General features: G+C 46.2%; 1 protein-coding gene across 1 annotated transcript in view; it reads left to right on the top strand.

The window, feature by feature from the left end:
* The first annotated feature begins 4,630 nt into the window (after positions 1-4,630).
* The window catches only part of Lamc1 (laminin subunit gamma 1), a 114,656-nt gene continuing 106,149 nt past the window's right edge, over positions 4,631-13,137 (top strand). The window contains exon 1 of the mRNA XM_036202424.1: positions 4,631-5,432. Within this exon, the coding sequence (XP_036058317.1) occupies positions 5,021-5,432 (412 nt within the window). The 5' untranslated portion in view covers positions 4,631-5,020. The remainder of the gene's footprint in view (positions 5,433-13,137) is intronic.

Consider the following 13,137-nt stretch of genomic DNA (forward strand, 5'->3'; position numbering starts at 1 on the left):
ATCTGAGGGCTGTGTTGAGCTGGCCCTGCCCCTCACTGTTCTCAACAGCAGGAGAGCTGGCCCCATCCCCCATGGGAGAGATGGCCCCACCCCTCACCATGGGTGTGGGAGAGCTGGTCCTGATGGCCTGGGCCTAGGAAACCTGGCTCTGCTCCTCCACTGAGGTGGGGCCGTCCCAATCCCAGCTTAGCTACCACCCAGACCCACATCCTGGGCCTTGGGTTGGCCTACCCTAGCATCTACCCCATCTATGACCTGCTGGAGTTCATGAAGGGACTGGTCCTCCATGACTCAGCATAACAGCAAGATGTCTGGTAAGAGTTTCGGTGAGGGTCCAGTGATGATGGCATGCCGGAGGAGTTGAACCGACCCATGACTCATTTTGTGGGAGGGGCTGATTGGACAAAAGGGTATACTGCATGACACACCTGCAGCTCTGGATGCCACTAGGATGAATGAAGAGGTGTTGGAAAGATGGAGGAGCAAGGTGTTTTTTTAATGTTTATTTTTAATTGTGTGTTTTTTAAATTGATTTTTGGGGGGTTTCCTTTGGGGGGTGAGGGGAGGAGATGGAGGGACTGGGAGGTGAGCGGGATTGGGGTGCAAGATGTGCAATTCCCAAAGAATCAATAAAGAATTATGTTATAAAAAAGTTGTTTTGAATTTTATGTTGATATGTGTCCTTTTTTTCTCCCTTGTAAAACTAGAACCATAATTTAAGATAGCCTGAATTTGGTCCATAGGACGGATGGGATTGAAAAAAATCTACCTATGCAAGAGAAATCTTGTCCCTTACCTGAGACACACAAGACCTCCTCTTATCTTGTTATGTTAGGATTTGTACCAAGGACACAGACAGGATCTCTAAGCTGAACCCCAAATACCATGTGTAGGTACTGTAACTTTGAAGAGAGAAATTCTAATTCTTCTTCAGTATCACTTTAATGTCTCCCCAGTTTAAACTCCTATTTGATAACCTGAAAAACCTGGGCTGTGTAAAACAGCGCTTCATTTACCCTCATTCCTCTTGTGACCTTTACACGACAGAAGAAGAAAACCTCTGTGCACAGAGTGCCAGAAGGGTGGCCTTTGTCCTGCTTTACTTCCTACTCAGGATCAGAGGCTACTTAATCTGTGGCTTAGTTTCTTCAACTCTACAATTGCAGAGAGAATTAGAAAAATGAAAATAATATACAAATACAGGCTAACATCGCATATTACTAATAATAGCTGTTGTTTATGAGTAGAATTTCTAAATGTAAAGGACAAGGCAGACAGTGCCAAGTCCTTACTTGTGAAGACAGTAGACTTGGTGATGAAGTCAGAAAGACTAAAAGATGGAAAAATAAATGCACCTGAAATTATAAAGGGTTAAAAGGTTATAATGGTACAATCTTGAAAGGCCAACACACACTTTAATTTTTTTCCTAATTATATAACATGCTCTCTAGACCCTTAGGGAGTGGACATCTGTCAATTTTTTTCCTTGCATTATAACCTACCTACTACTAGCCATAGCAACTTTCCCCTGAGTGGCTTTGCCTCAGTGGACTGATGACCAGATAGTGATGTTCAGTTTGATAGGGGTGGGCGTGTCTACAGATTCACAGGTAGCCAAAACAGTGAGCACCCTCCCTTGAAGTTAGTCAGATATAACCTGAGAGGACAAGTCTTAAGCTTTGGCGGTTTAGCTGGGAGATCAAGGCTCTTTGGAGGGGATTTAGCCTGTACAGCCACATGCCTTGATCCTACCTGCCTTTCTGCACAGAGACACTGGTGACGAGGCATTAAGAGAATCTGAATTTTCACAAATATGAACTCAATTTTCCTTCATGTTTTCCCTCATAAAAAGCATGTCTGTTTAGTATATAATGGTATTTCAAAGGAGTCAAGAATGTGTATTTAAAAGGATAAGGCTCTGGAATCTTTTGACCAAACCCTAAAACAAACCAGAAGAAGGAGGAGGAGGAGGAGGAGGAGGAGGAAGAAAGAACAAAACTGTGTAACTTACAGTTAATCTTATATACTTTTTTGAGGGGGGGGGGGCGGGTGAGGAAGATAGGGTCTCACTGGCCTGGAACCGAAGACCCTCTTGCCTTAGCCTATAGTGGATGTTAGGAAAACACTCCAGTGGGGTGCCATCAAATTTATTTTCTTTATGTTAAATAGCAAGTCTATTGATAACTGTGGTGCCTCCAGGTACTTCAAATACTCTGTTATCATCCAACATTGAGTGTTCAGATTTCCCAAACTGTCTTCAAAATTGTATCACAAAGTCTTTGGTTTATTTGAATCAACACTCACAAAATGATGACGGGTATGGGGGCTCATGAGTACAATCTCAGAACTGGGGAGGCTGAGGCAGAAGGACTGATGTGGGAGCCAGGCTAGCCTGGACTATTGAGTGAGACCCTGTCTCATTCCCTGTTCTCATCTCCCAAATCCACACAATGAAACAAAGTTTTATCATCAAGCACATTGACTGGATACAATTTCTTTCTTTTTTCTTTTTCTTTTCTTTCTTTCTCTTTTTTTTTTTTTAGCTAAGGATTGAACCCAGGGCCTTGCACTTGCTAGGCAAGTACTCTACCACTGAGCTAAAGCCCCAACCCCACAATTTATTTCTTAAAAAAAACCAAAAACCAAAACAAACAAAACAAACAACAACCCAATACTTTGTTACTTTAACATATTCCAGTGGGCAATAGAGTTTAGAGGTTCCTTCAAGGTTCCTTCATGTGCTTTACAAATAACAGATAAGGTTCTTGTGATGAAATTACAGAGTAAATTAGCATAAATAACAGCTTGAAGTTAACTTTGGACATCAAAAGCCAAAAGAGAGCAATGAAAAGGACACACACCATTTTATTTGGCATGTTTAATGAACTGAGACGTCCCCTCCGGGGATAGGTGAATAGCTTGATTTTGCTTCAACCATCTAAAATGTTATTATAGCTCCCAATTTTCTTTCTGCAAAGAGTTACAGGGGTAAAGAGTTAGAGATCTTTAGAGCACATAATCTCCATGAGCTCATCAAATAAGAAAGGTGGATGCATCCCTAAGTAGGTTCAGTATTACAAGGTCCCTGGACAGTAACTCCTACCCATCACAAGTAGTCCATTATCCTTAAGGCCCTCTTAATTAGGACTTGTGGCCCTAACATTGACCCTAACTCTCATTACCTATCATTTATTTATTTCATTGTTTCATATGCCCACTACTCCATCTTTTAAAAAAATTACATTTATTTATTTAGTTTTGTGTGTGTCTATATACAGGGGCACTCGAGTACCACGGTGTGGGTGTGGAAGAAGGCATGAGGTCCCTGGGGATTGAACTCAGGTCATCAGGCTTGGTGACAGGTGCCTTGCCCTCTGGGCCATCTTGTAGATATCAAGATCCCTATCTTTAAAAGATTTACTGAAGCCAAAATCATATTTATTGCTTTCACTGTATCATTCAGGTCCAAAAAGTTTAAAATGCTTCTGGAGCGTTCACTTTGTGGGTCTGCTTTGCATCTTGGGTCTGGATTACAGCAGTGTGCTGCCACGCCCGGCTCTCAGCTGGCTTATTTTTACAGCAACCTCTCTTCCCCTGTCTGCTTGTTCTATCAGCCCTGTAGGTAGTTCTGATCTGGGACTAAAACTCATGATCTTTTGGCTCGGGCCCTGCAAACTGAGTCATTCTGGCACTGACAATATTCCGTGACTCAGCAGGTCCGAAAAGGAAGATGTCAGAATCCAGATAATTTCGAGTCTTTTAAAGGCAAGCTGGGAACCACAAACATCACAGTGGAAGAATTTCCAAGCGAGTCTGCATATCCAGGGGGAAAATGTCATTCCATTCCCAGCCTTCTCACTTCCTTCCGTGCCCGGGCAAATGACAGTTACACTTTAATTTAGAGCAAGGAAATCACAAAATAGACTCTGAAGTTGAGGTCGGACCCAGCCCCTTGGGTACCCCGGGATCTCTCTTCTCAGCGGGATTAAGCGCTTGTCCTGCGCTCCAGGGGGCATCCCTAGGACGTCTGGCGAGACCAAGGTCACGCAGGCCGCCGCACCGTGGCGGGGTCGTTCAGGCCCCAGCGCCGGGTAGTGGCTGGGCTGTACCGTACGGACTGACACCTGGTCGGGGCCACGGTCCAAGTCATCGTGAAGTCAAAAGGCAGACTCCGAGCCACCTCACCGACCCGCGTCGCCCTTTAGAATTCCCTCCTAGTCCCCCATACCCTACGGGGCAAGATCCTCTTAGGAGGAAGAACTAGGGGAAGGATCCCTGCTGGGTGTGGGATCTCCACCGAGGCCCCTGCCCTCCCAGCATGCAACGCCCCGCGCCCTACACCCTACGCCCCACCCTCCTTCCGTCACTCACACTCCCTCCCCGCCCACCCTGGGGGCCTCTCCCTCTTATACCCTCGCCCAGCCCACCTCTAAGCCACGCCCACCCAGGAGCCCTCCTTCTTGCCGCCGCTCATCTTCCAGCTCCTGCCCCCTCCCTCTTGCTCCCTCGCCCCGCCCACCTCGCGCCCCTCCCTCTTACTCCACCGCCCCGCCCACTCCACGCCCCTCCCTCTCGCTCCCGCCCCGCCCACCTCCCTTTTCGGGCCCACCGCCCTCCAGGGCCGGAGCGCCAGTGCTTGCCCCTGCGGCCGCCGGGCGTCGCTGGGGAGGACGCGTAGGGCGGGGAGCCGCTCCGGGCCCGCGTGAGCTGCTGAGGAGGCCGGTCTTCGGTTTTCTCCTCCGCCAGATCCCACCCTACCCGGCAGACCCCACCCCCTGCTCCTTCCTCCTGGGGCGCGCTCTCGGGTGCGCGCTCGGAAGTCGGGGGTCGGCGCACAGTGCGAGCCGCACACCGGGAGGCAGCGGAGGCAGCGCGCGGTCTTCGCCTAGGACGCCCACCCATCGGCTCCGCGCCCGGTTCTCGGCCGCCAGTCCGGTCCACAGCCCCGTCTCGACCCGCAGCGGAGGAGAGAGAGCAGCGCGGCCACCCCAGCCTTCGCCGAGGGCCCGAGCGTGGTGGGATGACGGGCGGCGGGCGGGCCGAGCTGGCCCTGCGGCCCCGGGGGCGGCTGTGGCCGCTGCTGGCGGTGCTGGCGGCTGCGGCGGGCTGTGTCCGGGCGGCCATGGACGAGTGCGCGGATGAGGGCGGCCGGCCGCAGCGCTGCATGCCGGAGTTTGTTAATGCCGCCTTCAACGTGACCGTGGTGGCTACCAACACGTGTGGGACTCCGCCCGAGGAGTACTGCGTGCAGACTGGGGTGACCGGAGTCACCAAGTCCTGTCACCTGTGCGACGCCGGCCAGCTCCACCTGCAGCACGGGGCAGCCTTCCTGACCGACTACAACAACCAGGCCGACACCACCTGGTGGCAAAGCCAGACCATGCTGGCCGGGGTGCAGTACCCCAACTCCATCAACCTCACGCTGCACCTGGGTAAGCGGTGACAGCCCTGTCCCCCACTACTTCTCGCTCACGGCCCAGCTCCGGCTCCGGGGCTGCGTCCCTGCAGCCGCTGGTCCGGCCTGAGGGGCCTGTCCAGCCGCGCGCTGACGCTCTGCTCTCCAGCCTGGGCCACACACAGAAATTCCTTTCTCCAACTTCTAAAATTCATCTCGCTTTGAACATCCGGTGAGGGCCACCATGACCCACTCTAGCATCTCTCTGTTTTCGTACTCTGTCTAACCCAACCGGATTCTTACTCGGTTGATTATTTTCTATTTCAGCAGTCAGGATTTTGGACCAACACCCCCACTCCCGCCCCCCCCCCCCCCCCGAAGCGCTAATGAAACACCCATCCTGGCAAGACTATGGCAACGCTTGCTTGCCTTAGTCTTGAAGGTCTGCTTTCAACACTTGCCTTTAAAATGTTTAGTTGTTTCTCTCCCTCCGGGGTTGAGATCGATCGCTCTTAGCTCTGATTAGGGAATTTGAGGGGAGCCAGTGCCTTTAGTGCCGGTATTGCCTAAAGTAGAAGTTCACTTTTAAAGTTACTCTTCTTTAGAGCTGTTCAGCCTTAATGAAGCGCTGTTTCACTGCCGCTCCTGGGGCAGAGAAAACAAAAAGGTAATGAAGACACTGTAATTGCCGGGCAGTTTTGTTCCGGTGTAAAAAGGCTCCCAGGCTCTCTCCTCCCTGTCTCCCCTTCCGCTTTGATCCAAGCAAGTGTGGAAACATGCATCGTTTTTAGGATTCAGGAAAGGGGTGGATAGTAGGAAACTTCATGACAGAACCATGGATGGGAAAGACTGATTATCTGAATGGGTCAGAGTTCCTGCTGGATCTAGGAAAGTTTTTCTTCATTTTTGAGATGTACAAGCAAACAGAAGATTTCGTTGTTGTGTTCAATAGTGCAATGTAAGTGTGAGACACTGATTATGGACGTGTAGCACTTCCGTTGCATTGCATTTGGAGCACTTGATTTTACCAGTAGCTGGTACTAAAGAACTAACTTCCAAAGAGAACAGATTGCCCCAAGCCCGTCCAAAGCATGGCAGCTCTATAGAGCTAATAACATCTGTGATATTTGAAAGGGACATTTGTAGGCAAATCGTGCTTTCATAGTTTTCTTCCCATTGCTCTCTAGCACCCCAAACATTGTTTCAGGATTTCAAAGGACTATGACTTATTAGAGAAAGTGTCTTGAAAAGTGCAAATTACCGTGTGTGGAATGCATTTTAGAAAAGCAGTATTTAGTGCCCTTTGTAGTAAACACCTTTTTATTTGTGCATGAGTCACCAAGCAGATGGAACATTTTGAAAACAAGTTCATAAAATGAAACTGTGAGGCCTCTGCTTTTCAGTAACTGAATAAACGAATGAGTTCGGTTTTTTAAAGCCACTGGAACTATATAGAAGTGTAGCAGCAGTGCCTCGGGACAGGTACTGTCCTCAAGACAGTGGGAGGCTCTCAGGGCTTCCCAAGGTCTCCTGGGACTACTCTTTGAAGGATCTTAGAAGTTTCCAAGTTGCCCAAAAATGAGTTTTGCAACCTATGTCCAGTTATTTTTAATTTTTTACTTGATTTTGTGTGTGTGTGTTCAATTCTGAATCCCCTTGCTTAATCCATTTTCAGATTAAACAAAACAAAAAAACAAAGAAAAGGCCTTGATGCCTCCCAGTGCCTGAGATGCAGCTGAAAAGGTCTGAACAATAGGCTATCAATCTTGGCTTTCCTCCTCCTCTGGGCGGAAGAACCTGAGGTTTATTTCAGGTGATTGCAGAGGGGTGGACTACCACCTGGTAAATTCTCTGCTGCAGAGGCAGTGTGCTAGGGTTAGAGTAGCAGCGGTCAGGTTAGGTTGCTACTGTTGGGAGCCAGATATGTTTACTTTGGGCCCTGTTACTAAGAAGGTCAGAGAGTTCTTTCACCTCATTAGGACTGCAACATGACATTTTTTATATGCTTGCACTTGATTTTGCTGAAAAAGTCTTCCTTTGATTGCTAAATGACATTCATAAAACAGGGTCTCATTCTGGCTGGCCTGGAACTCACAGAGATCTGCTTGCCTCTGCTCCCGAGTGCTAGGATTACAGGTATGAGCAACCACGCTCAGTGGGTTTAAAAAGATTTACAACATTTTCATAGCAGTATAGTTACTGTAAACACATGTGCTTTACATGTTTTAGTTGGAGAGCGAATGAAATCTTCACTGGATTTACTGTATTTGTTCTTGGGTTGGACATGATGACCTGGAGGAAATGTGTGGGGAGGGGAGAGCTTTATGTGTCATGGGGTTGATGCTTCTGGTTTCTGTCTCACCTTTTTTTTTTTTTTTTTTTTTTTTTAAATGACCGGGTATATATGCATGCATGAATGCTGCGCTCAACTATTTAGGGCAAGTAGGCAAGGATTGACCTATCAGAGTGTTTTGCTACTCAGCGTATTCACTCCTTGACTCCAGTTACTCTGTGGGCTGTAGCTAACTAATTATTTCCCATGGAGTCAAGTACCATGACTGTTTTGTGCATCCATTAAATCTCCCATCCAGTTCAAATTTCACATACCCTTAAACAAGTGATGCATATTGTGCCTTGCCCCTCCCCGAGCATGTGAAACTCAAGTGAGCAGTGGGAAGGAAGAGGTCCAGCCACCGCTTTCCCAGCCTTCCTTTGGATGTTGAGCTTCACTCACTGCAGAGCTTAAATCGAGTCTAGGGTTAGGTGTGTTGGAGCACTCTGGGAGGCTGACATAGGCGGATGTTTGTGAGTTCAAGGCCAACCTGGTGTGCATAGCAAGTTCCAAACCAGCCAAAGCTATAGAGTGAGACACTGGCTCAAAATTTAGAGAAAAAAATTGTGGAGTCCAAGTACATTTAGGTAGTTACAAGCAGCATACATGTTTTGGCGATGATCATGAGTCACTTTTTTTTTTATTATGAAAATGAAACATAATGAGATACACTCAAATAATACATATAGCCACAAGTCAGTTTGTCTTTAGTTGTTAAGCTCCACAGCTGGGAAACCACTGATGACAGGTTTTTAATGTAACCCTTCAGAAATGTTCATATACTAGATTGTATGATTGTTTTATGGGGGAGGCCGAATTGTATTTTAACATTTGACAGGTACAAATTAGATCCTTATAGCCAATACCATTACTTGATGTGAAAAAATGGAAGAAAACCAGCATGGATTCTGACAGCGGCCATTACTTAACTTCCATACACAGTGACATGATAGGTTTAGGGCACAGTGCATCTTTGGATGTGAAGAGTTAAAGTTGCTTCGGGAACCACAACTGTATTTTCTGCCTGTTGTGGAGAGAAGTCTCAATCAGGCACTCATTCCCAAAGAGTTCTATTTTGCTTTCAGCTTTCAGATCTTCTTTCCTGAGTAATCTGTATAGATTACTTAGTTGCTGTTTAAACGTGTAGCTTTTACGTCTGATGATGTTATAAGTGAGTTCCAGCAATATCCAGGGACCCGTTGAAAGTAGTACTGTAGCTGAGGATTTGATTTTTCTTAAACAGCCTCTTTAGTTAATGTGATAATTATTGTGAAGGGAAACTTGGCAGGCAGGATTTTGGTCTTGCAAAAAAGGTAGCCTTTTCTCATTCTTAAAACAATTAGGTTAAGAAACTGTTTACATAAGCAGCCCTGTCAAAGTTTGTGGAACTTCCAAAGTTAGCATTGTGACCCAGTTTCCAGGCCCTTCATAAGCTTCAGGGATGGATGGTTCTTCTAGGAAGCTCTTTAATCTGTATGAAATGTCTTATGTGTTTAAATCAGAATCAACACATAAGGTGACTTGGCCCTCCCGTGAGTATGCATTAATGTTTAACATGAAACAAACAGCAAACTTTCTGTTTCTCCTGGGAAAAATCTTTGTAATATGGGCTCTGGCTATGTGGGGAGTAGCTCAAGCTGGTGACTTCACTGTGGCATCTGCGCACCCTGAGGGGACACTGTTTTACTTTGTCTCACAAAGGCCTGATTTACATTTTGCAGGTTCCAACTTGAGAAGTTAAAGGAGCTGTTCTTTAATGGCCGGTAGTTGAACAGTTTTATAAAAGTTGCTGCTGGCCATTTCCTGGTGCTACAGTTGGTTGCTTTCTCTGCAGATTCCTTCTCCCAGTTTTCTAAGGCACCCAGAAGAAAGCATACACATGAGAGGAAGAGAGAGTTCTGAGGCAACCCTCTCCATCAGCTTATCCTTGGCCGTGTTGGTGTGGGAGGAGTAACTTTGGGTTATTTCAGTTCTAAATCCTTTTAGGAAGTTGGGTATGCTTTTTATCATGTAGCCCCTCGCTGTGTGCATACATTCTCATATTACTGCCGGCGAGTCCACAAACATTTTTAAAATACCTAAGAGATGCATACCACAGTGCCTGATAGAAAGGTGTGGAAGATTGAAGGCCCTTTCCGAAGAAGAGCTTATGCTCTTCTAAGTGGAGTTTAAAGTTGCAATGCTTTTACTGTATTACAGCAAGTAGGTCTTTATAATAATTTACAGTTTATAAATCTTTCAGCTTGTCAGTGTTAGATGTCTTGTAGCTCCATGAAGACAACCACGGGGCTCCTGTAGGTGTGACCCTAGAAGTCCTGGTGCAGGTAAGTCTTGGACTCCTTAGTGAGTGGATTAGTCTCTGCAGCTAATAGTTTCTCTAGCAAATCTCTTAAAAGAGTGTCTGGTTTATTCCTTTAAAATAAAAGCTCACATGCAGATTGACTCAGAGACACCAGACTCCTTCGGGTTTCTTCCTTGATTTTCCTTAGGCCATTGTTCCTTTTTTATTTACGTTCTCAAATTCTTAGTATCTCACGCCACTTACTGTCCCCAAAGGAATATCTCTTAGTCACAAGCCTTCGTTTATTGTTTGCAAATTTAAAGTTGTCTTTTAGGTTAGCTCTTTCTTCGGATCCAGTGACCTGGATATGATTAATATGGGATGACTGGATGGAGCCATGTTTAAATTTGCTTCTTACTGTTTTGTCCAGCTCAAAGAAAACCAATGTGGACCCCCACTGAATTCTACCTGATTATTGCCACATCTTGTCAAACTAGTTTCATCCTCCCATTTTGCTCCTTATGCAGATATCTCTCAATTTACAATGGAGTTATGCCCTTAATAAAGCCACTGCAATTTGAAAGTATTATAACTTGATAGTGCTGGTAATGCTTCCTGGGCAGCGGACCCAGCAGGAGTGTCCTGAGAGAGGTTGCTAAGGCCTGTGGTTGAGTAGAGAGGTGATTCTGTGTTCCCTCCCAGGGTTGGTTAAGAGTACTGCATTCCTTGTAGCCCAGGACAAGATCAAGTCAAAATCCAAAGGCTGGTGTCTACTAAATGTTCATGTGTTTCTTCAGTATAAACCCAAAAAATCCTCACTCAACCCATCAGGAGTTGGGAACCATCAGTGTTGGAGTTGCCGTATTTCAGATCGACCAGTTGATCTAAAAATGTGTATCTTTTCTATGATTTCTTAGTGAAAAGTTCTCAGTGGCTCCTCAGGTTTTCTGGTAAGATGTCCAGAGCCCTTGTCCTGTTGAGCCAGGTGCTACAGGCTCCCAATGTTTGTCACTTCTGGGCACAAAGGGCTGCCCTTTGGTTTGGAACACTTCTCCCCGATGTCAGCCACTGAGGCAGGCAGGCAGGTGTCCTTCCCGGTTTCTCTTTTCTCCCCATTCTGCCCCCACTTCCCGGCCTGGGTTGTTCCTGCTGTTCAACTGCCCTGTCGGTATCTGCCATTGTATACTGCTGTCTCTTCCCTTACTTGCCCGTTTCTGCCTCCAGGCCACAATGAACGTTTTTGTGATTTTGTTTGGCTTTAGTTTGAGATAGGGCCTGTTGATGTTGCTCAGCCTGTCCTGAAATGTCTGCCTTTAAGCGGTCTTCCTGCCTCAGCCTCCAAAGTAGTTGAAGTCACAAGTGTGTACTTCTCTCAGATAACTGTGAAGTCTTTGAAGGAGGTCTGGTACTTGTCATTGAGTTAAGTACAATTAACCCTTGTTAGTTGTTTGCTGTGCCTGAGCACCATGAAAACTTCTGATGGATGGTGATTTCTAGGACCTAGTCCTGGCCTCCTTCGTATCTGAGGTCTGATGAAGGGATCTTCGTCCCTAGATTTGGGGTAAGAAAACTATAGCCCTCTGATCCAAGTCTATCTCAGCCCTGCCCTCTAGTTTTGTTTGAACAGTGAGCTATGAGTAGCTTATACTTTTTAAATTGGTTACAAAAATAAATCGCCGGGCGGTGGTGGCGCACTCCCAGTACTCGGGAGGCAAAGGCAGGCGGATCTCTGTGAGTTCGAGGCCAGCCTGGGCTACAGAGTGTTAGTTCTAGGACAGGCTCCAAAACTACACAGAGAAACCCTGTCTCGAAAAACCAAAAACAAACAAACAAAAAAATCAGAGGAATAGTAATACTTTGTAACTTGAAAATTTCCTGAAATTGAAATTGTAGTATGCACCAGGTTTTATTGGGACAAAGTTAAGCCCATCTAATAACACTGTTTATGGCTGTTTTCATTGCTACAAAGGCAGAGCTGAGTAACTGGGCAGGCTATGTGTTCCTGCTTATAGAAGCTGAAGTATTACTGTCTGACCCTCACCGCACAGTTTTGGTGACCTCTGTTTAATGTTACAATAAATTTTAATTGAGAAATTTGTATACAGAGAGAGTCCACTTAACCATTGGGATGGAGACTGGAGCTTTTTTTTTTTTTTTTTTTTTTGGTTTTTCGAGACAGGGTTTCTTTGTGTAGCTTTGCGCCTCTCCTGGAACTCACTTGGTAGCCCAGGCTGGCCTCGAACTCAGAGAGATCCGCCTGGCTCTGCCTCCCAAGTGCTGGGATTAAAGGTGGTGTGCCACCACCGCCCGGCCGAGACTGGAGCTTTGTGTCTTCAGTGTTTAGCAGTGTGTCCAGTAGAGTGTTCAATAGGTATTGGTGGAGTGAATAAATGATGGGCAGAATTATGCGTGCCCGAGAGAATTGCACATTCATTTCCATTCTTCAGAGCAGTACCTTTGAGCTCCTGTGTGTGGTTTTTTGTTTTTTTTTTTTTTTTTTTCCAGAGCTGAGGACCAAACCCAGGGCCTTGCGCTTGCTAGGCAAGTACTCTACCACTGAGCTAAATCCCCAGCCCCCCCCCCCCCCCCCCCGCGCCCCCTTTTTTAATCAGTATCTTTTTTTTCCCCCCCAAGGCATGTATCAGTGCAGTAACTGGTATGAGATGTGTGGTACATAGTAATTTTATTTCTATAACTTTAAAAGTACTGAGGCATGGAGATGATGTGGAATTGAAAGAACTGTGTCATTCTATTTTATCTCGTTTTTTGAGGCAGGATCTCACTCTGTAGCCCAGGCTGACCTGAACTTACTGTGTAGTCTAGGCTGGCCTGTAACGTTCAGCAATCTTGCCTCTGCCTCTTCACTTCTGGAACTACAGGTGTGAACTACCATACCTATTTCCATGTCTGCCTTTTTTTTTTTTTCTAAGTAAAAATTAAGACTATGACTTAAAGTCAGCAAGATTTTTATTTTATGTGCAAGAGTGTTTTGCTTGCATGTATGTATCTCACAGTATGTATGTAGGAACCTCTGAAGGTCAGAAGATAGTGTTGGATGCCCTGGACCTGGAGTTACAAACAGTTAAGGGCTGTCAGGTGAGTGCTGGGAACCATACCTGGCTCCTGGAA

Source organism: Onychomys torridus, chromosome 11, assembly GCF_903995425.1.
Source record: "Onychomys torridus chromosome 11, mOncTor1.1, whole genome shotgun sequence".
Classification (NCBI taxonomy): Eukaryota; Metazoa; Chordata; class Mammalia; order Rodentia; family Cricetidae; genus Onychomys; species Onychomys torridus.